General features: G+C 37.1%; 1 protein-coding gene across 1 annotated transcript in view; it reads left to right on the forward strand.

Moving 5' to 3' along the window:
* The window catches only part of NUP155 (nucleoporin 155), a 68,453-nt gene extending 47,674 nt beyond the window's left edge, over positions 1–20,779 (forward strand). The window contains exons 23-35 of the mRNA XM_072824834.1: positions 1,542–1,733; positions 2,610–2,748; positions 3,656–3,791; positions 4,442–4,595; positions 4,803–4,907; positions 5,722–5,876; positions 8,421–8,550; positions 9,861–9,974; positions 10,656–10,776; positions 11,363–11,473; positions 14,399–14,535; positions 19,813–19,919; positions 20,500–20,779. Coding sequence (XP_072680935.1) covers positions 1,542–1,733; positions 2,610–2,748; positions 3,656–3,791; positions 4,442–4,595; positions 4,803–4,907; positions 5,722–5,876; positions 8,421–8,550; positions 9,861–9,974; positions 10,656–10,776; positions 11,363–11,473; positions 14,399–14,535; positions 19,813–19,919; positions 20,500–20,638 — 1,740 coding nt within the window. The 3' untranslated portion in view covers positions 20,639–20,779. The remainder of the gene's footprint in view (positions 1–1,541; positions 1,734–2,609; positions 2,749–3,655; positions 3,792–4,441; positions 4,596–4,802; positions 4,908–5,721; positions 5,877–8,420; positions 8,551–9,860; positions 9,975–10,655; positions 10,777–11,362; positions 11,474–14,398; positions 14,536–19,812; positions 19,920–20,499) is intronic.
* Positions 20,780–26,922: the final 6,143 nt, after the last annotated feature.

The raw sequence follows: 26,922 nt of genomic DNA on the forward strand, positions 1-26,922 counted from the left end.
TGCCAGGTAGATTCATGATTTTTACTTTATTAGGTGGTAAACATAGGTAGATATTTAGGCTAGACATCTTTTTTGTGATGCATCTTTGAAACTTCCTTCTTTGCATCATAGATTCATGGATTTATGCTCAAGGGATGCAAATCAAATATTAAAAAATTGGAATATGGGTTGGATTTGTTCTGAAATTTAGGGGAAAAAAGAATACTCAAATCCCCAGAGTATTTTACCATAGCATGAATCACCTTAGTACTTGAGAACTCCATTTGATAAGCAAATTTGTCCAAAATGAGTTCAAAATCCCATGTTGGAAGACTTTTTTTTTCTTTAATAATAGTAGGCTCCATATCCAGCATGGAACCCAAACTAGGGCCCTAAAATCAAGACCTAAGCTGAGATAAGAGTCAAATGCTTAACTGACTGAGCCACCCAGGTGTACCCCTCTCCCCATGTTTTAGAAGGCTTTAAATAGAATTTTAACATTTAGGAAAAGTAAATGTAAGCCCAAGATCTTTCTTTTTTTCTTTCTTTCTTTCTTTCTTTCTTTCTTTCTTTCTTTCTTTCTTTCTTTCTTTCTTTCTTTCTTTTTTTTTGAGAGAGAGAGAGAGCGAGAAAGCAGGAGGGGAGGAGGAGCAGAGGGAGCGAGAATCTTAAGCAGGCTCCATGCTCAGTGCAGAGTTTGACAGGAGTCTCAATCTCAGGACCCTGAGATCATGACCTGAGCTGAAATCAAGAGTCAGATGATTAATCAACTGAGCCACTGAGGTGCTCCATAAACCCAAGATTTTTTTTATTTTTTCTAATTTTTAAATTTTTTAAAAAATTTATTTTGAGGGCAGCCCAGGTGGCTCAGCAGTTTAGCGCCGCCTTTAGCCCAGGGTGTGATCCTGGAGACTCAGAATCAAGTCCGGCGTCCGGCTTCCTGCATGGAGCCTGTTTCTCCCTCTGCCTGTCTCTCTCTCTCTCTCTCTCTCTCTCTCTCTCTCTCTCTCTCTCTCTGTGTCTGTCATGAATAAATAAATAAAATCTTAAAAAAGAGAGAGAGAGAGTGCTCACAAGATGGGAGGGTGGAGAAGAGCAGAGGGAGAGGGAGAAGCTGACTCCCTGCTGAGCAGGGAGCCCAATGCAGGCTCCATTCCAGGACCCTGAGATCATGACCTGAGTCAAAGGCAGATGCCCAACCCAAGTGAGCCACCTGAGGTACCCAGGTGCCCAACCCAAGATTTTTTAATGTAGCTGAGTGATCCTTCTTTCTGGTTCTAACTAAAATTATGAGACCTGGCTCTAATTTTTGATCTGCCTACATTTTACTTTTCTCATTTGTAAATTGGGAGATTTGGACCTATCATACTGTGAGTTAACAATTCTGTATGATTCTAGGAAAGTTTGCAAAAATGTGTTAGTCCATATAGTTAGTATATTTTCTCCTTTGAATGAGTTTATTAATTTTTTGGTTATTTAAATTGTTACAGAAATTTTATAGGTGGAAATAGGATATTCCTATATTTTTGATAGAAAAGAATGACCTTCTCTTATACTCCTAGGAATTTCAAGAGCAGCTGAAAATCACCACCTTTAAAGATCTGGTAATCAGGGACAAGGAATTGACTGGGGCATTAATTGCTTCTCTTATCAACTGCTACATCAGAGATAATGCTGCTGTTGATGGCATTAGTTTACACTTACAGGATATCTGCCCACTTCTGTATAGCACTGACGATGCAATTTGTTCTAAGGTACGATGCTCTATTGGCTATTTCAGTATTTCTTAAAGGAGGAGGGTTCGTGGTATGAAAACCATAATAGAATTGGAATCAGGAACCGTCTTTTACTTACGACGGCTCTTCAGTAGGTCTCCTAACCTCTCTTGGCCTCCAGGGTCCTTGTCTGTATGATGAAAGAGGTTGGAATACATCATTTCTTAAAATCCTCGCATATTTAAGGTTTTCACAAAGAATCTTGATAGTATTTCAAGACCATATTTTTTTTAATGTTTCTTCTTAGAAATTAAAAATTACTAAAACTTTGTCTATAATAAGTTAGTTAATTGGGCAATTTTTATTGATCCTTTCTTACAGGTGAAAATAATTTAAAAAATCAGTATCACATGGACTGCCTGCTGACCAATAATGTATTGACTAGGCAAGAGATTTACCAGTCAAAAGCTATCTTGCTTAAAATGTTTGTGAGAGGGGGATCCCTGGGTGGCGCAGCGGTTTAGCGCCTGCCTTTGGCCCAGGGCGCGATCCTGGAGACCCGGGATCGAATCCCACATCAGGCTCCCGGTGCATGGAGCCTGCTTCTCCCTCTGCCTATGTCTCTGCCTCTCTCTCTCTCTTTCTGTGTGACTATCATAAATAAATGAAAAAATAAATAAATAAAAAAAAAAAAAAAAAAAAAAAAATGTTTGTGAGAGGAATTAATAATAGCTAGGATTTTTTGGTCAAAAATTTTTCTGCCTAAAATTAAGAAGAAGTAAGTTTGTAGAATTTTTATTTTTTATGATAATAAACCAGATGTAAATTGAGATGTAGACCAAAACTTAATGTTGATAACATCATCTTTATGCTGGATTTTATGTCTTTTTAAGTTCTTGCCTTCTCTAATTCTAGGCAAATGAACTCCTCCAACGTTCCCGACAAGTTCAAAATAAGATTGAGAAGGAAAGAATGTTAAGAGAATCCTTAAAGGAATATCAGAAAATCAGCAATCAAGTGGACCTTTCCAATGTTTGTGCTCAGTATAGACAAGGTGAGAAACAAAATGTTCTTCATATCTTGTTCCTAACTCAAGGGACAAATGATTGTGAATAAAACAAGCTGGTGAGAAAGAGCCTCTTATCAGAGGCAAATCCTTCAACTTCAGTTTCAAATTATATCACATAGGAATCTCATGCCCTGTGTTTTAGTATTTGATGAGTGCACTAGCCTCTGCAAAAACTGTAATGCTCTTTTTATCTCTTTTTATCTCTTGATATAAGTAACTTTTTTTTTTAAGATTTTATTTTTTTATTCATGAGAGAGAGGGAGGCAGAGACACAGGCAGAGGGAGAAGCAGGCTCCATGCAAGGAGCCTAACGTGGGACTCGATCCTGGGTCTCCAGGATCGCACCCTTGCCTGAAGGTGGTGCTAAACCACTGAACCACCAGGGCTGTCCTGAAATATGTAACTTCTTAACACAGGAGTTTCAGTCCTTGTCCAGTTAAACTACTATCTGTATTAGATAGCTTCATGGGTTACATTTATTTTTTTGGATCCTTTAAATTCTTTCGACTAATTTGAAAATACTGTTTGCTTGCTTTAAAATTACTTTAAATCAAATCTAACATATTATAAAAGTAAAAACTGTTAGCACAGGTATTGTTGTGAATCCAAGATTTTTTTCCATCAAGGAACTGAAAACCTTCCCTTTTATTATTCTAATTTTGAAATTGTTTTTCCAGTGAAGAAAAAATATATTTAATAGCTGCCTTTTGGACATGTTGGTGCCTTTTTCTTCGGTAGATTCATCAGACATAGTTTATATGTTAGTGTCATCAGGGTGACTAGTATACAGTAGAGACATAAAAACCTTGGTCAGTATTTTTATAAACCAGCTAAGGAAAAACAAATCTAGCTTAATAAGTCTTAGCTCTTTGTCCCTATTCTTTCTCATTAGTCCGTTTTTATGAGGGGGTAGTGGAGCTCTCTCTTACTGCTGCAGAAAAAAAAGATCCTCAGGGTCTTGGGCTTCATTTCTATAAACATGGAGAACCAGAAGAAGACATCGTGGGACTGCAGGCTTTCCAAGAAAGGCAAGTTTCTCATCTTAGCAGATTGTCAACTTTATGGATACAGACTTGCCTTGGTGTAAAGTTTGATTGGTAGTAATAGGAAAATAATATTTTAAATTCAACCCTTATAAAATTGAATTATGCTTTCACTTTAAAATATCTTGTTTTATGACAGGCCTTAATTAGGATTATAATTCTTATATAGGAATAGTTTTAGTTTGGTGGAAATTCTTAAGGGCTTATAAATGTTTTTGAATTTGCCTTTATATTTTTCATGACACTTTACTAATGTCAATTTTAAATGAGATAACTTATTGGAACCACATCCTCTCCCCCTTTCTTGGTGAAGATTAGTATTTTATATTAAAGGGATGATTTTTAAATGTCCACAAGTTAGTAGTGACTTAAAAAAATATGCATCTGTAAAGGAAATATATAAATATATAAACACATTTTTATTAATACATTCATATTTATGATTTCACCCTTTTATAGTTAACCATGTTTCTCAAACCTAGAAAAAGTATACGATTTCTATTGCTTTTAGTACCAAGTATATGTGTGAGTACATAAATCTATCCTCCAAAATAGTCTTCAAATTATTCTGTGTACTTAAATTAGATAAGTCACTTGCTGTCTAATGCAGTTGTTCCTTTTCCATTCTTTTTCAGATTAAACAGTTATAAGTGTATTACAGATACACTTCAAGAACTGGTAAATCAAAGTAAGGCTGCTCCTCAGTCTCCCAGTGTACCCAAAAAACCTGGGCCTCCAGTATTGTCATCTGATCCCAATATGCTGAGTAATGAAGAAGCAGGGCATCATGTAAGGGACATAGCATACTTTTATCCTGAAAATACATTATTTAGAAGTTCTGTGTGGTAGTGGTGGCAGCTCCACTTGGGGAAGGTGGTCGCTCTTAGAACTATAAGCATTTAAGTATTCTTGATTTCAGGATTTTATAAGGCTAATGGTTATGATGTCCAGCAAGAGAGCCTTTAATTGCTAATCTTTACTATTTTTTTATTTTAGTTTGAACAAATGCTTAAATTGTCTCAACGATCCAAAGATGAACTCTTTAGCATTGCCCTTTATAATTGGCTAATACAAGCTGATCTTGCAGATAAGCTGTTGCAGGTAAAAAACATTTTTTATCCCAATATTGTTAATTTGTATTTTCAAGTAGCACATACATATTTATAAAAAATTTATTTCCTTACCCTGAACCTACTATTAGGTATTAACATCAAGCCAAGTAATGTAATATCTTTTCCTAGTGGGCAGTGAAGCTGATACGGGTTGTTTATATTGTGCGGTGGAAGTCATTGGATTATGAATTAGGAGTCCTAAACTTGTTACCTCTGCCATTAATTCAGTATGTGATTTCACACGTCTTTTTACTATCCTAAGTCTCAGTGTTCTTCAGTGTATGAAATGAATGCATGGTATTTGATAATGGCAAGGATGTCTTTGAGCTCAGAGTCTAAGAATCAGTAGCTATGCTTTCAAAGTTTATTAAAAGATTTGTAATTAGGGGTGCCTGAGTGGCTCGGTCAGTTAAGCGTCCAATTCTTGACTTCATCTTAGGTTGTGATCTTGGTTGAGGTCGTGAGATGGAACTTGCTCGGGGTTCTTTCTTTTCCTCCAGCCCTCCTACCCCCCACTTGCGCTCACTCTCTCTCTCTCTCTCTCTCTCAAAACAATAACTTTAAAAAAAATCATGACTGGATTATGATTAGTTTAATCAACCTAATTCAACTCTCATAGCAACTTTGGTAAAAAAAAAAAAAATCATCAGTAGTGAGAAAAATTGCCCTCTGTCTGTTGTTGGATTACAATTTTGCTTATGAAGCAAGGCGCACCTGTGTTTGTCTTTAAAATGTTATAGTTACTACATAAAGAACAACTGGATAGTCCAGAAAATGTTTTTGAGTGACTGTATAATTTACAGATTGCTTCTCCATTTCTGGAGCCGCATCTAGTCCGAATGGCCAAAGTTGATCAAAACAAAGTTCGTTATATGGATTTACTGTGGAGGTATTATGAAAAGAACAGAAGCTTCAGTAATGCTGCTCGTGTCCTGTCCAAATTAGCTGACATGCATAGGTATGGTATAAAATTCTCCTTATGAATAATGATTGATAGCTGATCTGTACTTAGTTACATCCAGATTTCAGAAATAAACCTCATTTAGGTTGTGTATGTTTTTATGCTTTTACTTTGATTTACCTTAAGTTTATAGTTCTTTCTCTCTCTTTTTTTTTTTAATAGTGTATAGAAGGTACTAAATACCCAAAACTCTCTCATCAGACTATCTTCTAAATCACTTCTTTATGCCTTTGGGGACGCCTGGGTGGCTCAGTGGTTGGGCGCCTGCCTTTGGCTCAGGTCGTGATCCCGGGATCCGGGGTCAAGTTCCGCATTGGGCTCCCTACAAGGAGACTGACTGCCTCTCTCTGTGTCTGTGTCTTTCATGAATGGATAAATAAAATCTTAAAAAATAAAAATAAAGTATGTCTTTAGATTCTTTCCTACTAAGCAGTTAGTATTCTTAATTAAAAGGACAAAAGCTTTATAATTTTAAATGTTTTACTAATTCTAGACTAATTTACTCTGCTCTTGTATTGGTTTAAATTACTGAAAAAGGGCAGCCCGGTGGTTCAGTTGTTAAGCGCTGCCTCCAGCCCCCAGGGCATGATCCTGGAGGCCCGGGATCAAGTCCCATGTCGAGCACCCTGCATGGAGCCCGCTTCTCCCTCTGCCTGTGTTTTTGCCTCTCTCTCTCTCTCCTCTCTGTGTATTCTCATGAATAAATAAAATCTTTTAAATAAATTAATAAATTACTGAAAAAGTCTTGAACATATACATTGAATATTGTTTAGAAACTTATTAAGGGGGCAGCCCGGGTGGCTCAGCGGTTTAGCGCCACCTTCAGACCAGGGCCTGACCCTGGAGACCCGGGATCGAGTCCCATGTCGGGCTCCCTGCATGGAGCCTGCTTCTCCCTCTGCCTGTGTCTCTGCCTCTCTCTCTCTCTGTGTCTCTCATGAATAAATAAAATCTTTTAAAAAAAAAAAACTTATTAAGAAAAGCATTGAAATTTTTAGATTATCATTTCAAAAAAAAACCAATTTAATACAATCTTGGACAGATCATTAATTTAACCCTGTATTTTCATTTGGAATCTTCTTTGCCAAAGTAACACAAAAGTTATATTTAATACTGGTTGCTGTGAGAGGTTGCCAACAACTAAATGAATTAGTGTTTGTTTTTAATGCCAAGTCTCTTTGTAATGTCAAAGAACCAGGTCTGATAGGGGATTGGAAAGGACTGAAGGTGGTAACCATGGAGGTGGATACATGCTTGGGGCTTTCTGACACCTGCCAGCCAGCCAGCCACCAAATAGATTTTGAGCCCCAGTGATGTATGTTCAAGGCATGTGGGAAGGAGTAGTGAACAATGTAAACACCATCTTTGTTCCCAGGGAGCTCCCATTCTAGTGGATATAGACCACAGACACAAATTCAGATTCTATAAATATAATAAAAATAGGATAATACAGTAGAAAGGGCCTGGTGGGAGAGCGAGCTGCTTTCGTTAAGATTGGTCAGAGAAAGCCTCAGACAAATTGTTAGGAAAATTGATTCTCAAATGATAAGAATAGACAGCTATTAAAGACATGGAGGGGGACAGCCCTGGTGGCTCGGCAGTTTAACAGCACCGTCAGCCTAGGGCCGGGTCCTGGAGACCCGAGTTCGAGTCTCACATCAGGCTCCCTGCATGGAACCTGCTTCTCCCTCTGCCTGTGGGTGTCTCTCCCCCCCCCCCATGAATAAATAAAATCTTTATTTTTTTTTAAACATTTTTTTAAATTTATTTATGATAGTCACACACAGAGAGAGAGAGAGAGAGGCAGAGACACAGGCAGAGGGAGAAGCAGGCTCCATGCACCGGGAGCCCGACGTGGGATTCAATCCCGGGTCTCCAGGATCACGCCCTGGGCCCAAGGCAGGCGCCAAACCGCTGCGCCACCCAGGGATCCCAAATAAAATCTTTAAAAAAAAAAAAATCATGGTGGAGATGGTCCAACCATCGGAACAATAGTCTTTGCAGAGGTGCTGTATCAGATTCAAGTTTAATGTTTAGAGTACAAAAAAGAAAGCTGGTGGGATTGGAGCTGGGGAACACAGGACCAGGTAAAAGAGAGGAAGTTGAAGGAGTAGGTGAAGGCATGTGATGTAATCTGATTTTAAGAAGTCATTCTAGTTGCTTTGTGAAGGATCACATAGTTTTGGCCATATTAAGGTAGAGAAGTAAAGAATCTAAAAAGTGATAATGTTTTCCTTAATTTAGTTTTAGAAGAATCCAAGTTTTATTTTTTTATTTTTTTATTTTTTGAATCCAAGTTTTAATATACTGAATTGAAGTTTTAAAATAAGTTACTTTTTTGGATGTAAACTTAAGTATTTTTTTATCTGTTGCCTTAAATTCTAGTTCTCTTTTATTAGAAATCCTCTAGTAGTTTTTTCAAGTTTTGAATGGCCCTTTATGTTCATTTGGTATATACAGAATAGTATGTCATAATTAATATATTTGTATATTGGATTGTTAAGAATTCATATAAATAATAATAAGGGCTTTCCCCCCCAGCACAGAAATTTCACTTCAGCAGCGACTAGAGTACATTGCTCGAGCCATTCTTAGTGCCAAAAGTTCCACTGCCATTTCATCGATAGCTGCAGATGGTGAATTCCTTCATGAATTAGAAGAAAAAATGGAAGTAAGTGCTAAAGATACTTAAGCTTTGTCTGTATTGAGTAGTTGCTGCATTTATTCCATTTTCCTTTCTTCTCTCTAGTAAGTCATTGGTAGGTAGCAGTCAGTATAAGTAATTCTAGTCTCTTCTGCCTGTATGCATTTAGTTTCACAGTTAGACATAAATCTTTTATTGGATCACAGGACATTGCTGTAATTAAATTTTTCTCTGTGGCACTTCTAAAGGTTTTTTCCAACTGTTCTAACACAAGGGAGATTATGTCACATTTATCATTTATTCTGGAAACTGTTGAGTAATACATGAAGTAGAGTAGGCTAAACTGCCCTAATTAAGAGACCCAAAAGTATATGATGATCCAAATACAAAGTTTATTTCTCATTCACAAATATCCAGAGTGGGCCAATGGCTTTCTTCTGCTTGACTGATTTCAAGACCCAAGTTTTCTTTTCTGTTTCTACCATTCCGTATGGCCTTATCTTTTTCTTCTGTCAGAGACAGTAAGAGAAAATGTAAGAAGTGCATTCACTCTCTTAGAGACTTCAGCCCTGAAGTGTATACTTTACTTCAACTTACATTCCTTTGAAGAGAACTTAGTCTTATGGCCATATTTCCCTACAGAGGAGATTGAAAAATATGATCTAGCCATTGTGTGGCTACATTTGTGGGAGGGATGAGTGTTAGAGTGATAGCAAAGGTTCTCTACCACAGTATACTTCCTGTGAAATCTTTTATGTTGTGATGAAGAGCTGCTGGTTTGATAATGATAGAAGTCTTCATTTATACATTTTTTAAATTGAGGTATAATTAACATTATTAGTTTCAGGTACAAAATGTAATGATTCAGTATTTTTAGGTACAACAAAATGATCACCCTAATAAGTCTAACATCACCATATAAATAATTACAAAGTTTCTTTCTTGTGATAAGAACTTTTATTATCTATTTTCTACAACTTTCAAATATGCAATACAGTGTTACTAACTATAGTCCCTATTGAGGCGCCTGAGTGGCTCAGTTGGTTAATAAGTATATGCCTTTGGCTCAGGTCATGGTTCTGAGGTCCTGGGATCTAGCCCCACATTGGTCTCCCTGCTCAGTGGGGAGCCTATGGCTTCTTCTCCCTCTCCCACTTGTGCTCTCTTCGCTTGTTCTCCCTCAGATAAATAAAATCTTAAATAATAAACTATAGTCACTACTTTATACATTGTTTTTACTTTAACCAATTTAAAGTCAGATACTAGGAATCATTCCTTGAAGTACTTGTTGATTTATCATCAAGAACTTAAGACTTGCTTTTTTTCATCCAAACTAGGTTGCTAGGATCCAACTTCAGATACAAGAGACACTACAAAGGCAGTATTCCCATCATTCTTCTGTACAGGATGCAATTTCTCAGCTGGATTCTGAGCTAATGGACATAACTAAGGTAATAAAAAAGCAAGTTGAATTCCTCTAGCAGTCACCTAATATGTACAAGTTCCCTTGTTTCTTCTGCATTCTACTTTGTGTTTCATGGGAAAAATTAATCTATCTCCACAAAATTAAGATAAGCCATCCTGGGGAGCATATTGCTGGGCTGACAAATCACTGCTGTGGTATCTGACTCTTAGGAAAAACTAACTTGCTCTTTCCAGGTCATTTTCTATCAAGAATCTATCAGTTTCACATTGGGCCTAGTTAAAATTCCTGCCATCTATTTTATTGCCTTGCTTCTTGTCTTGGAAAAGTGACAGTCTTTGCTTATCTCTCCAAACTTCTCCCTTTCTTCATAGCAGTTCCTTTTTCAATAATTCTTGACATTTCTCCAAGTACCATTAAGCAGCCTGAGATTTGTGTTTCCATGATTCTTTAAACCCGGTTTAAACAACATTAATTATAAAAGACATGTTATTGCAGTATCTCCCTGCCAACCAAAAAAAGGGGGTGGGGGCACGCATGTTGAAATCTATTGGAGTTATGACCAGCTGCATGTCATCACATCTTTATATATTATATTTTAGGAACTATGGATAAAATCTTTGATCATTTTTAATTTTCAAGGAATGCATCACTGTTTCTGATTTTTGACCTCTGGTTGTATGTATAATGTTGGCATTTTCTCTGACAGCTTTATGGGGAATTTGCTGACCCGTTTAAACTTGCAGAGTGTAAACTTGCAATAATTCATTGTGCTGGTTATTCAGACCCTATATTGGTGCAGACACTTTGGCAAGATATCATTGAGAAAGGTAAGTGCTCACCTACAGGTATATTAGCATACATTATTTAGTGACTTGGTAAAGGAATGGAAGTTGCTAGAGGCTTTCATATATCTAGAGCTCATGAAAATTATATATACCTAAGTAGAGGGTAAGTGGAAGAAGGTACCCAGGTATGGGGGAGGGTGGTCCCCTAGAGAATGACCTCAATTTATATTGGAGAGGACTCTCAGAGAAAAAGATGGTGTCATTTTGTGAATGTACTTCTTAAGGGATTCTGAGACACTTTCCTGAAAATAACCAATGTCCTGGTAAGACAGAAGTATTTCAGACACTAACAAACAGGATCTGCTCATCATATTAGAATGTTATCTGTAGGATATTGAAACAGAATAAAATACCCAACTTAAACATTTCACATTAAAGACAATTTGGGAAAAGAAAGAAAGAAAGAAAGAAAGAAAGAAAGAAAGAAAGAAAGAAAGAAAGAAAGAAAGAAAGAAAGAAAGAAAGGAAGGAAGGAAGAAAGGAAAGAAAGAAAGAAAGAAAGAAAGAAAGAAAGAAAGAAAGAAAGAAAGACAATTTGGGTTTCTAATGGCATGTCTTTTTCTTGCAGAATTGAATGAAAGTGTGACACTGAGCTCCCCTGATAGAATGCATGCGCTTAGTCTCAAGGTTGTGCTCCTTGGCAAAATTTATGCCGGCACACCTCGCTTCTTTCCTTTAGGTGAGCAGTAGCTTAAGTGCTAAAATGGGTGTTTTGTTTTGTGTTGTTTTCTTTTGATGGTTTTCTTCATTGACATGGCACAATAATGTTCTGCAGAGGGGAATTATTTCTTTGTTGCTATTCAGCTCAGTAGTTTAATTCTACCTCTCCAGAAAGACAGACCTCCAGAGATAGCAGAAATTATTGATAGATATGAAACAGTCTTTGACCTTGCAAGTGTTTTTATTATTATTTTTATTATTTCTTAAAGATTATTTAAGTTATTTAATTATTTGATAAATTATTTATTCATGAGGCACACAGAGAGAAAGACAGGCAGAAGGAGAAGCAGGCTCCATGCAGGAAGCCTGACCTGGGACTCGATCCCGGGTCTCCAGGATCACGCCCTGGGTTGAAAGCAGCGCTAAACTGCTGAGCCACCTGGGCTGCCCAACCTTGCAGGTTTATAGATCTGTCTGGGGATAGTGCTAACAGACCATAATGATTTATACTGTTGGTAACCCTCTACAAGTTTAAAGAGGAAAGAAAAATGGTGTTTTTCTGCACAAGCAATCTGTGCTTACTTCAACTGCTCTTATTATATTGAAGACCTATTTTTCTTTAAAATAACAAATAATTGGGGCACCTGGGTGGCTCAGCCAGTTGGGCAGCCAACTCTTTTTTTTTTTTTTTTTTTTTTTTTTTTTTGCAACTCTTATTTTTGATTCAGGTTGTGATCTCAGGGTTCTGGGATCAACCCCCACTTGAATTGCACTTCCCGCTCAGCAGGAGGTCTGCTCAAGGAGTCTCCTTCTCACTTTGTCCCTACCCCTCCCCTCACACTCTGTCTCTCTCTCTCAAATAAATAAATCTTTAAAAAAATATTAAAATAGTGAATAATAGTGTTAAAAATGCAGTTTTTTAAACTCCTTAATCAACTATACTACTATAATTGTTATGTATATGACTCTAATTATTAGCCATTTGCCAATGTATAATGTTTTCTTCAGTTGTAAAACAATATTATCAGGGTGCCTGAATGGCTCAGTTGATTAAGTGTCCAAATCTCAACCTCAGCTCAGGCCTTGATCTCAGGGTCATGTGTTCAAGCCCCACGGGTTCCATGCTGGGCTTGAAGCCTACTTTAAAAAAATAATAAACCTAAATACATCTGTAAAGTAAGATGTTAACCACATAGGGTCTTTGAAAAATGTTGCGAACCAAGAAAATGCTCAAGAAAAAACACATTCCATTAAATCATTTGTTTGTTTGCTTATTTAATGAGGATAGAGACTTGTTTATACCCCGTCCCTGATTTAGAACTTAATTCCTGGAAGTGTCAAGAAATAAAGCCATTACAGTCCTACCCTTTTTTCTTGTAAGTATGGTGTTTAAACTTGCCATGTTATTTCATCGAGAAAAATAAAGAGAAAATAAACATGTAACAAAAGGACATACTTAATTTCTTTTGACAGTGTTTCTGCTTTGGCTTAGATTTTAAATTTTTGAGCACAATAAAGTTTAGGGTAGAAGAGGCCTTTTTTTCTTTTTTCTTTGTCCATCTTTCAAGGGCAAACAAGCTCCAACAGGCTTCAAACTAGAACAAGTTTAGAGTTTTTAGAATTTTGATTACTTATGCAAAAATTTTTTATAGTAGATCTAGGGGAGATGCAGGTTCAGTTAGTGACAGTGACAGTCAGTGATTCCTCTTGCCGATGGGTATTCGCATTGGTCAGTCTCAGATTTTGAGTATCATAAATATGAATGTGATTGTTACTGTTACAATCTTGTTTATGATAGGACAGATAGTAAAAAGTGAGAATGGACCCAAAATTAGAACCATCAGAATAAATAACATATATCTGAGGGGATGAGGCACTTTAAAAAAATACATTTCATATTTCTAAAATCTGGATGTAGTAGCCCTTCTTTTCTGAAAAACTGTTAAATTGAGAGTACATCAAGATACTAAAGAAATATCAGTGGATCTTCTCTCCAATAGCGGGATTGTAAATGGGCTCTATTTCTTGTACCTTTCTATTTTTTTCCAAATTCACCAAAATATAGTTTTTTCCCTAACCGCTTTAAATTTATAGCATATTCATAGTTGTGCAACAGTCACCACAGTTAAATTTAGACCATTTTCATCACCCCAGAAAGAAACCACATACCTATTAGCAGTCACTCCCTATTCCTTCCCACTCATGCCCTAGGCAATCACTAATCTACTTTATATCTCTATATTTGCCTATTCTGATATAGAACTTAGATATAAAAAAAATGGGGGGGTACGTCTGGGGGGCTCAGTGGTTGAGCGTCTGACTTTGGCTCAGGGCATGATCCCAGTTCTGGGGATCGAGTCCCACATCAGGCTCCCTGTAAGGAACCTGCTTCTCCCTCTCCCTGGTCTCCCCCTCTCTCTCTTTCTCTGTGTGTCTCTCATGAATAAATAAATAAATAAAATCTTAAGATAAAAAAAGCTTAAAAATTTTTTTAAATTGGTTTTCAAAAGATTTTTCTTTAGAAACTGCTAATTTATGAATAAGGCCTACTTTTTAGTATCAGGAGTTAACTTTTTTTTTTTTTTTTAAGATTATTTGAGAGGAAGAGAGAAAAAGAGTGAGCATGAGTAGAGGGAGGGAGAAGCAGTCTCCCCACTGAGCAGAGAGATGTGGGTCCTGGGATCCTGACCTGAGCTGAAGGTAGCTGCTTAATTGACTGAGCACCCAGGTGCCCCAGGAGTTAACAATTGTATAACAAAAAAAGAGTAATTATGTGAGGTGAAGGATATGTTAACTAATCTTACTGGAGTAGTAAAAGCATGTTACTATATATATTGTATTACATTATATTGTATACCCTAAAATTACACAATGTAATACGGCTATTTTATCAGGGAGGGGAAGAGTTAACACTTCTGATTTCTGACATTTTTTCCTTCTCCAGATTTTATTGTGCAGTTTTTAGAGCAGCAAGTTTGTACTTTGAACTGGGATGTAGGTTTCGTAATACAGACAATGAATGAAATTGGAGTGCCATTACCTAGACTACTGGAAGTATATGATCACTTGTTCAAGTCACGGGTAAGGGATATATGAAATAAACTATTTAAAGTTAAACTTTTTCTAGATAAAAGGAGAATATTTTGATTATATAAGTATCTTGTCATCTGATAAAATTACATCAGCAATTTGCTTCATTGTGAATATAAGAAATTATTATACTTTAGAGTTTTAAAATTGGTGAGTTGCTTTGCTGTATATTATGATAAAAATTAAATATTTCTTAGTATTAGTAAACGTATTTGCTATCCCCTTGGTGGATAGCCTAACCCCATTATATCAAGAATCACCATTTGTGTTACAAGAACAAAATAAAAATGTATTTATTCCCAATAACTTCATCTAAAATATCAGTGATCTTCCTTATTATAAGACAAAAACTTTGTAACTATGATGGTGAGGCATGGTAACTAGATTTAGTATGGTGATCATTTCCCAGTGTATACAAATGACAAATTATTATGTTGTACAGCTGAAACATACAATGTTGTTTGTCAGTTCCTCAATTTACAAAGCAATCTTTCTCACCATATCAAACCTCCTCAGACTATATGTTCTATAATTTTAATCCTAAATTAAAAGATCCAAATGAAACCTTCTGACTTACATCATGTCTTCATGGTAATACCATCAAAACATTTATGCATTGTTTTGTAAGACGCTTAGATATCTCATTTAAGCCTCAAAGTGAGCCTACAATAGGAGGTGAGCATCTAACAGGGGCAGAGATTTTGAATAAATAACCTGCTCAAGTTACATGGCTAGTACTGGTAAAGCCAGAACTAGAATTAAGCTTTTAATATTATGTGGTTACTAAATTATTATCTGGTCATGGTTAATATTTGAACATCATTGAAAACTGCTTTGTGATGTTATTTAGGAAAAGTAACCCACTTTGTAGAGCATGTAATTTTCCTGTTCAGGAACCTGTGTTTCCTCTTGACATGGTATCTCATTGTGGTTTTGATTTGTATTTCGCTGATACTGAGTGATGTTGAGCTTTTTTTTTTTTTTCATGTGTCTGTTAACCATTTGTATGTCTTCTTTGGAGAAATGTCTCTTCATCTCTTCTGCCCATTTCTTAACTGGATTATTTGGTTTTGGGTGTTTTTTGATAAGTGTTTTGTACATTTTGGATACTAACCCTTTATCAATGTATCATTTGCAAATATTTTCTCCCATTCAGTAGGTTACCTTTTAGTTTTGTTGACTGTTTCCTTTCCTGTGCAGAAGCTTTTTATCTTGATGAAATCCCAATAGTTCATTTTTGCTTTTTCCCTTGCCTCTAAAGACAATGTCTAGTAAGAAGTTGCTTCAAAAAAAAAAAAAGTTGCTTTAGCCAAGGTCAAAGATGTTGCTGCTTGTGTTCCCTTTTAGGATTCTTACAGATTCCTGTCTCTCATTTCAGCCTTTAAACCATTTTGAATTTAATTTTATGTACTGTGTAAGAAAATGGTCCAGTTTCATTCTTCTGCATGTAGCTGTCGTTTTCCCAATAACGTTTGTTGAAGAGACTTTTTTCATATTGGATATTTTTTTTCTGCTTTGTTGATGATTAGTTGACTATATAGTTGTGGGTCCAATTTTGGGGCATTCTATTTTGTCGTACTGTTTTTGTGTCAGTACCATACTGTCTTCTTGATTATAGCTTTGTAATACAGCTTGAAGTCCGGAATCGTGATGCCTCCAACTTTGGTCCTTTTTCAACATACTTTGGCTATTAGAGGTCTTTTCTGGTTCCACACAAATTTTTGGATTATTTATTCTAGCCCTGTGAAAAATGCTGATGTTATTTTGATAGGGATTGCATTGAATGTGTAGATTGGGTAATATAGGTGTTTTAACAATATTTGTTCTTCCATTCCATAAGCATGGGCTGTTTTTCCATTTCTTTTCCTTTTTTTTTTTTTTTTTAAGATTTTATTTATTTTTTCATGAGAGAGACAGACACATAGAGGGAGAAGCAGGCTCCTCACAGGGAGCCCGATATGGGACTCGATCCCTGTACCCAGGATCATGCCCTGAGCTAAAAGCAGATGCTCAACCACTGAGCCACCCAGGCATCCCTGTTTTTCCATTTCTTAGTGTCTTTCAATTTTTTTCTTTTTTCTTTTTTCTTTTTTTTCATTTTTTAGAGATTTTATTTATTTATTCATAGAGACAGAGAGAGAGGCAGAGACACAGGCAGAGGGAGAAGCAGGCTCCACGCAGGGAGCCCGATGTGGGACTCGATCCAGGGTCTCCAGGATCATGTCCCCGGCTGCAGGTGGCACTAAACCGCTGCGCCACCGGGGCTGCCCACTTTCAATTTTTTTCGTAAGAGTTCTATAGTCCTCAGTACAGATCTTTTACCTCTCTGGTTAGATTTGTTCCTAGGTATCTTATAGTTTTTGGTGCAATTGTAAATGGGATCGATTTCCTTGATTTCTCTTTCTGCTGCTTCATTATTGGTATGTAGAAATGTAACAAACTTGTTATATCCTGCAACTTTGCCGAATTCCTCTATCTGTTCTAGCAATATTTTGGTGGACTCTTTCAGGTTTTCTACATAGAGTATCATGTTGTCTATGAATAGTGAAAGTTTGACAACTTCTTTGCTGATCAGATGCTTTTTATTTCCTTTTGTCTGATTACTGAAGCTAGGACTTCAGTTCTATACTGAACAACAGGGGTGAGAGTGGACATGTCTTGTTCCTGACTATAGAGGAAAAGCTGTTTTTCCCCATTGAGGATGATAATAGCCGTGAGTCTTTCAAATATGGCCTTTATGTTGATTTCTTGAAGGTTTTTATCAAGAAAGGATGCTGTATTTTGTCAGATGGTATTTTTGCATGTATTGAGAGTCTCATATGGTTCTCTCTTTTTTTAAGATTTTATTTATTTATTTGACAGGGGAGGAGAGAGCACAAGCAGGCTGAGTGGTAGGGAGAGGGAGAAGCAGACTCCCTGCTGAGCAGAGACGCCTTTAATATTTCTTGCAGGGCTGATTTATTATTCACAAACTCCTTTAGTTTTTTGTTGTCTTGGAAACTTTCTCTCCTATTCTGAATGACAGCCTTACTGGATAGAGTATTCTTGGCCACCTAGTTTTCCCATTCAGCACTTTAAATCTATCATGCTACTTCTTTCTGCCTGCCAGGTTTCAGTGGACAGGTCTGCTACTAACCTGTGTGTCTACCCTTGTAGATTAAGGACCTTTTGTCCCTACCTGCTTCCAGAATTTTCTTTTTACCTTTGTATTCTGCAAGTTTAACAATGGTATATTGTGGCTTTGACCTGTTTTTGTTGATTTTGATGGGAATTCTCTGTGCCTCTTGGGCTTGAATGCCTGTTTCCTTCTCCAGATTAGGGATGTTCTCACCTATAATTGTTCAAATAGACCTTCTACCCCCTTTTCCCACTCTTCTTCTGGGACTCCTGTGATAAGGATATGAGTTCGCTTTATGGAGTTACTGAGTTTCCTAAGTCTACCTTCATGATCTAATAGTTTTCTTTCCCTCTTCTTTTCAGCTTCATTATTTTCCATAATTTTATCTTCTGTATCACCTATTCTCTCCTCTGCTTCTTCACTCCTCATTGTCATTATATCCCATCGGTTTTGCATCTCAGTTACAGCATTTTATATTTCAGCCTGACTAGTTTTTAGGCCTTTTATCTCCGTAGCAAGTGTTTCTCTGATGTCTTCTATGCTTTTTTCCAAGCCCAGCTAGTAGTCTTAATGACTGTTGTTCTAATTTTTTTTTCTATCTTTTGCGTGTTTTGAAAGCTTGTTGTTACAACATTCTATATTAAAAAGGAGTCAAGGGGATCTCTGGGTGGCTGGGTGGCTCAGCGGTTTAGTGCCTGCGTGTGGCCCAGGCCATGAACCTGGAGTCCTGGGATTGAATCCCACATCAGGCTCCCTGCATGAAGCCTGCTTCTCCCTCTGCCTCTGTCTCTGCCTCTTTCTCTCCATCTCTGTGTTTCTCATGAATAAATAAATAAAATGTTTTTAAAAAATAAATAAATAAAAATAAAATGGAGTCAAGGAGATCTGGTTGGCTCAGTCAGATAAGCCTCTGACTCTTGAATTTGGCTCAGGTCATGATCTCAGGGTCATGAGATTGAGTCCTGCACTGGGCTCCATGCTCAAGCATGGAGATTTTAAGATTTAAGATTTTTCTCTCTCCCGGGATGCCTGGGTGGCTCAATGGTTGAGTGTTTGCCTTTGGCTCAGGGCATGATCCCAGAGTTCTGGAATCAAGTCCCACATTGGGCTTCCTGCATGTGGCCTGCTTCTCCCTCTGCTTGTGTCTCTGCCTCTCTCTCTCTCTCTCTCTCTCTCTCTCTCAAGTAAATAAAAATATTTAAAAAAAAAACAAACAAAAACTTTCTCACTCTCCCTTTCCTTCTGCCCCCCTCTCTCTTTCCCTTTCTTTAAAAAAAAAAAAGTGGAGGAGTCATACACTGTCCAAGGCCTGGCAATTCAGGAATGTTTCTGGTGTGTGCTGTGTGGACTCTGCTGTTGCATTTTAGGTGCTCTTTCTTACTGGTCAGTCTCCAGAGCTCCTTCTTGCCTCCAATGAGGAGTGTTTGGACCTTTAACTATGCATGCTTTCATTTGTTTGTTAAAATAAGCCTAGAAAAAAAAAGAAGAAAAAGCCTGATCCAAAACAGAAAAGGACCCCAAAAAAACAAACAGATAATCAAAAGAAAAGGGAGGGGGAGAAAGGAAAAAAAGAAGCCTGAACCCTCCCCCCCAAAAAAAAGAAAAGGAAATGGATAAACTAACAAGCAAGGAAAAAACTATAAGCCTGATTCCAAAGGAAAAAAAAAAAAAGTAAAGCCTGGTCCTAGTCCCACCAGTACTATAGGTGACGCTTTGAAGTGTTCTATAGTCATTAGGTTTGGTGCGTGTGGGATGCTTCCTCTGCTGGTCTTCTGGGAGCGAAGCCTGTCACACAGAGTCAAACTTGTCTCAGTAAATAAGCACGTCCCAAGCACAAGGGGGTGGAATTTGATGTAAGCAGCACCCACCTCTCCTGGGGGCCGCTGTGCTGGTGACAAGGGGGAAAATAGCACCATCCCACTCTCTCCTCCCTAAACAGGGCATCCCACACCCCATGCTGTGCAGGAAGCCCTCACAGAATAGTGAGAGCTGTCAGCGCGCCCGGGGTCACAGTGGTCCTGTGTTAAATGCTAATTTTAATATCGGGAAATTTTGCTTGGTACTCTGGTGACTGGTTTAATAACATAAACAGTTGAAAAATCGGTTGACATATTTTACTTTACAATTCATGATACGTATTTTCTTTATAGGATCCATTCTGGAACAGAATGAAGAAGCCCCTGCACCTTTTGGATTGTATACATGTACTATTGGCAAGATATGTTGAGAATCCTAGCCAAGTTTTAAATTGTGAGAGGTAACTATTAATTAGATTTTGTAGTATAGTAAAAGCTTTCAGATGTTTCTGATAAGTATCTAGGCACCAAAGCTAGAATGGGGGAAGATATGGAGATTAACTATTTGAATATCAGCGTGCATGAAAGGTTAGAGTTTTTTCCATTTTTCAACCCTTTGAAAACCCTTAGAATCCTTTCTGTAGGTAAAATGATATAACTTGTGAGTTACTTCTAAACTCCTTTTCCTTTGAGTTAGTGATCTAGACAATTCAGTTATGTCTTTGTGAGATTATTGGCCTGATTTCAAGGTATATTTGTTTGAAAAGACCAAAAGAATATAAATAATATTAATTTAAGGAGTCATTCTTACTGCCTCCCTTCCCATTATAATAATCTTCCAAAGGAACACGATGGTCATGTGATAATTCACCTATTCTGTGGATTTCTTGTCTGTTTTCATTTATTTACCATTTACTTAATCATATGATCCTTCCTCTCTGTGGGACTTTACTAAGGTTAGCAGAAATTGGAGAAAAGTCTTAAAGTAGGAAATGTTTACTAAATGTATTTGTAGTTGATCAGGTATCTCTTCCTTTGCAGGAGAAGATTTACAAATTTGTGCCTGGATGCCATTTGTGGTTATCTGGTTGAGCTTCAGTCTATGAGCTCTTCAGTCGCGGTACAAGCCATCACTGGAAACTTTAAATCTCTTCAGGCTAAACTAGAACGGCTTCATTAATTATTGTAATGTATTGTCCGTACATTTTGATCTGTAAAATAAAAGCTCAGCTGGGTCCGGATATCAGGTGCTCTAAATCTAAGAATTTACGAACAATTTTAATAGAAATATGTTTTTAATACAGTACATTTGCCAGATGAATTTTTTATTACTATTTTGTTTTTTAGTAATCAGGTTAAAAAATAACATAAGATTACTTATGATCTTAGCACAAAGATAAAAAGTATTTAGAAATTCTTATTTTTAACTTAATGAAGGCAGAATTTTGAATTTACACTATTCATTTCCAAGTTAGTCCAACTATTTTTTTTTTTTTTTTTTTTTTTTTTTTTAGTCCAACAATATTGATATCAAAACCTAAATAGGCTATTTGGGTAGGTCCCATAATACTGTACTATATAACAATCCTAATGTAGGCAAATAAACACCGTCTCTTTTTAAAAATTATTTAGGTTTTGGGTTCATCTTTGGAAGGAAATTTCTTCCAACTACTAATTATGTCAGTTGTAATTCTTAAAGATTAATACATATTTGGCTGTTTTTTGAGCAGGTGGCAAATGTGTAATTAATGTTCTATGTCCTAAATACCTACACAGGGAGGTACTGTTTTATTTTAGTGCCTACCTACCTGTCCTTGTGACTCATGACTGCGTTAAAGCAGGGGTTCTCAAAGTGTGTGCACCAAACCAGCATTATAAGCATTATCTGGGAATTTGCTCCATTTGATTCTTCCTCCGCCCAGTCAATAACCACAACAAATGAATTTTGTCCAAGACACAATATATAAAGCAAAATTGTTAGTAATGTAGTTTTTAATCTTCAACAAGTTGGAATAACTAAACCAAGTTCCCCAAAGTCATGGCAGCAACAATGAAGGAGAACAGAGTGGGAATGACCAGGACTAAGAAAAAAACAAGAACATGGACTTCTTTCCTTTCATTTTTTATGCCATCAAGAGTAATTACCTTCTGCTTATTGTCACTGAAGCATGCCTAATGATTTTTATAAAAGTACATTTTGAAAATAGTTTTCCTTCCCTTCTTTTTTCCTCAAGATCATGGGTTGACCTTTTCATATTTATTCTCTTAGAAGTTAGCTTCCTTTTTCCCATAAACTTCTGAATCATAGTATTTAATAGACTGTCAAAATGTCACTCATTAGGTACCACTACCTCTCATATTTTTCAGCTTTTTGTTCTTAAGTGTTGTTTTTTAGAGTATGTGAAATGAATATAAGTTATGCATTGTTACTTTTATGAACATAAAATTCTGTTACATCTACTTAAAACGAGAGTCTTGCCTAAATGTTATTTAGCGTGGCTCCAGTTCTGCTATATATATACATATATATTTTTTAAGCCCATTTACACACAAACATGTTAATATATATGTTAAATATCCACAACTCATAATATTGAAGCTACATCTTTCAAAAGCACCGTAAGCTAGCACAGCTAAATGGACCTTAGGAGTCAGAAATCTGAACCCTGTTCCTTTTATCAGAGAGCACTTTTGAGAGGGTTTAATAGTACCTACTGCACAGCACATGTTTTCCATACCCTTGGGAGAATGAGACTCTTAAGAGAAATTAGATCCCCTCCTTTTTAGCTCTCTATAACTGTGTTTCTAAAACGCAATTCGTAAGAATCACATGGATAACCTACTAAAACAGATGTTCACCTCTAATATGCTTATGCTGGTGGTCAGAGGCTCAAGCTTGGAGTAGCATTGTTCTAGCACATTTGTCCACTGTATTATCTTGTACTTGGTGTTATTCAACACATTAACACATTGTTTCTTTATAGTGACTATTAAACATATATAGGCAACAAATAAGTTGAAAATTATTTATGAAACAGTACATTCATTATAGGCAGTGATGAGTCACTGAAGATCTTAATTGTGACATTTGTTTTAGGTAGATCATTTTCATATAGCAAAATGGTCAGGAAAAAAGAGAAAAATCTATTTGAGTAACTTTGCAAGGTATGGTATATTGACCCTGAAATGCATGTGATCTATGTTCAGCATTTTTTAGTTATAACATATGTGACTTACTAGTGACTTGCTCATTGAACACTTCTCTGCTAATCACACGGATTTCCTCCGCATTTATGTTTTGTAGTTAATTTCAATCTCAGGATTCACAGATTGCTCATTCTCTTCCTCAGGATACTTCCCACCTCTTTTTTCCTCTTATTCACGAGAGGAAAAATTATGATAGTGATACAGTTGTATCAAGAAAATGAAGAACTGGAATATTGAATGTAAAGGTCTTGAAAGGGCACGTAATTTTCTTTCACTTTCTATCAGTTTCTTCATTTAAATTCTCTTAATAATAAAAATTTTTTCCTCAATATTTTTGAGTCTTCTCATTCTTGAGTTAAATCATTTAAACTTTCAAACTTTCATTTCCCTAAGAAAACAAATATTCCTCATAAGAAGATTAAAGCTAAATAATAAGACTTTTTTTTTTTTTTTATTGGTGTTCAATTTACTAACATACAGAATAACACCCAGTGCCCGTCACCCATTCACTCCCACCCCCCCGCCCTCCTCCCCTTCTACCACCCCTAGTTCGTTTCCCAGAGTTAGCAGTCTTTACGTTCTGTCTCCCTTTCTGATATTTCCCACACATTTCTTCTCCCTTCACTTATATTCCCTTTCACTATTATTTATATTCCCCAAATGAATGAGAACATATAATGTTTGTCTTTCTCCGACTGACTTACTTCACTCAGCATAATACCCTCCAGATAAGACTTTTTTAAATTCAAAAATTTGTAAGAATTAATGTAATTTATTCAGTTTTGTTCTATACTCCAAATATTTAAACTCATTTAACAATACTGTTATTTTTACTTTTTTCATTGCAAATAAGCATCATTTCTAAACTGCATTATCAGGATCCCTGGGTGGCTCAGCGGTTTAGCACCTGCCTTCGGCCCGGGGCATGATCCTGGAGACGCAGGATCAAGTCCCACATCGGGTTCCCTGCATGGAGCCTGCTTCTCCCTCTGCCTGTGTCTCTGCCTCTCTCTGTCTATCATGAATAAATAAAATCTTAAAAAAAAAAAAGTTTTTTTTTTTAATTTAAAAACCGCATTATGACATACTTGAAATTAAACATTTGTTTTAAAACTCTCAGTTATGGAAACTACCTCTTTTTTAAAGATTAATCAGTTTAGGGATGCCTGGGTGGCTCAGTGGTTGAGCATCTGCCTTTGGCTCAGGTTGTGATCCGGGGTTCTGGGATCAAGTCCCATATCGGGCTCCCCTTGAGCCTACTTTTCCCTCTGCCTATGTCTGTGTCTCTCATGAATAAATAAATAAAATCTTAAAAAGATTAATCAATTTACCATGTGGGAGTTAGGATTATCCTATCTCCAGTCCACAGCTGAGTTTCTACCTGTATAATGAACATTTTCACTTAGCTGACCTCCACAGCTCCTCAGTCAAAATGTGACCAGATATGCGTTTATTCCTCTTTTCTGCAATCTACCCACTCCTGTTCCTCCTTTTTTCTGTTCTCTTTTCTCTCTTCTCCTCTTCTCTCAAGCTTAACACACAACATGGCACTTGACCTCATGACCCTGAGATCAAAAGTTGGCATGCTCTATCAGGTACCAACCAACCAGGTACCCCCTTCCTCTATTTTCTACTCCGTCTTCATGATATGAAATCTCAACTCTGAAGCATGGTATTGCTTTTAAACTCTCTCCTTCCAGATCCAACCAGTCACCAATTTCTAAGCAAGCTTATTTTCTTAATATTTACCATATCTGTTTAATTATCCCACTACTTCAGGTTTTTAGAGTTTAGTGAGGTTCACTTAGATGCTTGCAGTAATGTCACAATGGCCTTCCTGCCTCTAATTTGACCCCTTCCTTGGGTCTGTTTAAAATGTACACCTATGGGCAGCCCGGGTGGCTCAGCGTTTTAGCGCCGCCTTCGGCCCAGGGTGTGAACCTGGAGACCCAGGATCAAGTCCTGCGTCGGGCTTCCTGCATGGAGCCTGTTTCTTCCTTTGCCTGTGTCTCTGCCTCTTTCTGTGTGTCTCTCACGAATAAATAAAATCTTCGGAAAAAAAATGCACACCTAAATATATTACACCTCTACCTTTTCCCTCAGAATAAATTCCAAATTCCTGGTGTAGCATTAGGACTCTATTGCAGGGGATCCCTGGGTGGCGCAGCGGTTTAGCGCCTGCCTTTGGCCCAGGGCGCGATCCTGGAGACCCGGGATCGAATCCCATGTCAGGCTCCCAGTGCATGGAGCCTGCTTCTCCCTCTGCCTATGTCTCTGCCTCTCTCTCTCTCTCTGTGTGTGACTATCATAAATAAATGAAAAAAAAAAAAAAAAAAAAAGGACTCTATTGCAGTTGACAAAAATTTAAGACTTTATGTTAGTTTAAGCAAAAGAATTTATTAGCCTTCAAAACTAAGAAATCCAAGTGTAGAACTACTTCCACAAGGCTAGTTCCAGAGCCTTGATACCTTCAGGGCTTTCTCTAGGTCAGTTCAGCCCTTCTTTTCATGTTTATTCTTTGTGTCTGCAGTTTGCTGCATACCTCTTGGGAGAATGCAGGCAGTGTCAAGTTACTTTGTTTTGGTTACTCCAACAGAGACGCCCCAGGAACGGTTCTGATTAACTCAAGCTTGAGTCATGGACTCAGTCTTGGGGTATGATGATATAGGATCATCATCCAAACCATACAGAACAGAAAAGAAGTGGGATCCCTGGGTGGCACAGCGGTTTGGCGCCTGCCTTTGGCCCAGGGCGCGATCCTGGAGACCCGGGATCGAATCCCACGTCTGGCTCCCAGTGCATGGAGCCTGCTTCTCCCTCTGCCTGTGTCTCTGCCTCTCTCTCTCTCTCTCTCTCTCTGTGACTATCATAAATAAAAAAATAAAAAAAAATAAAAAAAACAGAAAAGAAGTGCTTTCTTTTTTTTTTTTTTTTTTTTTTTTTTTTTTTAAAGAAGTGCTTTCTTAATTGAATGCTAGGCAAACAGCATTTCAAATCAGTCCACAAAATCTGTCCACTTGTTTACCAATACTTCCTTGTACAATAATGAAAACTATAAACCCATAGATCCAAGAAATACGAACCTAGAGCAGGACAGATGCAAAATCACACCAAAGCACATCATAATCAAATTCTAAGCAAATAAGTAGAAGGGAGCTTCCTCAGCCTGATAAAAGACAACTATAAAAAATGTACAGCTAAGAACACACCTAATGGTAGGAGACAACACTTTCTGCAAGATTGGGAACAAAATATGTATATTTCTTTTCTTTTTTTATATATTTATGATAGGCACACAGTGAAAGAGAGGGGCACAGACACAGGCAGAGGGAGAAGGCAGGCGCTAAACCACTACGCCACCCAGGGATCCCTGTGTATTTCTTTTCAACCTTGTGTTTGAGGTTCTGATCATGGTGATTTGGCAAACAAAAGAAATTTAAGACATATAAATTAGAAAAGCAGAAGTAAATGTGAGATTATCCATAGACAATTACCTATATAGAAAACCCTATATAATATACAGAAAATAGCACTGCTAAATAGGAAAAGCTACTAGGACTGAGAAGCAAAATCACAGGATACAAGGTCAACCTACAAAATCAATTGCATTTCAAGAACCATTATATTAAGGGTGCCTGGCTGGCTCAGTCGGAAGACTGTGCAACTATTGATCTTCAGGTTGTGAGTTTGAGTCCTACGTTGGGTGGAGAGATTACTAAAAAATAGACTTTAAAGAAAAAAAGGTTAACATTTATCAAAACGTATACATACACAGATCATACATGATACCATTTGTAGTTGAGATGTAAACATAAAAATCCAATATTGAATCATAACTGCATAAAATTAACTGCAGTACATAGTATATTACTGTAATAATTTAGTAGTTCACCTGCTTTTTCATTTTTAGGTTTTATTTATTTGAGACAGAGGAGAGAGGAGCAGAGGGAGAGGGAAGCAGACTCCCCACTGAGCAGGGAGCTAGATGCCGAGCATGATCCCAGGACCCTGGGATCAGGACCTGAGTCGAAGACAGATGTTCAACTGACTGAGCTGTCCAGACACCCTTTGCCTCCTGTTTCTATTGCAGCTCAAATGTTGCAAATATCTGCTTAAAATGCCAAGTGATGCTAATCATGTAAGCAATTGTCTCTCCAGTAAATTGTATAATGCAGTAAAAAGAGCTCTCTTGTGGTTCTTGTGCATTTTTCACATTTAGTGCTATTTCATAAACCTCAGATAACAACAATCCAAAGT

The sequence above is a fragment of the Canis lupus genome, chromosome 4 (assembly GCF_048164855.1).
Source record: "Canis lupus baileyi chromosome 4, mCanLup2.hap1, whole genome shotgun sequence".
Taxonomy (NCBI): domain Eukaryota; kingdom Metazoa; phylum Chordata; class Mammalia; order Carnivora; family Canidae; genus Canis; species Canis lupus.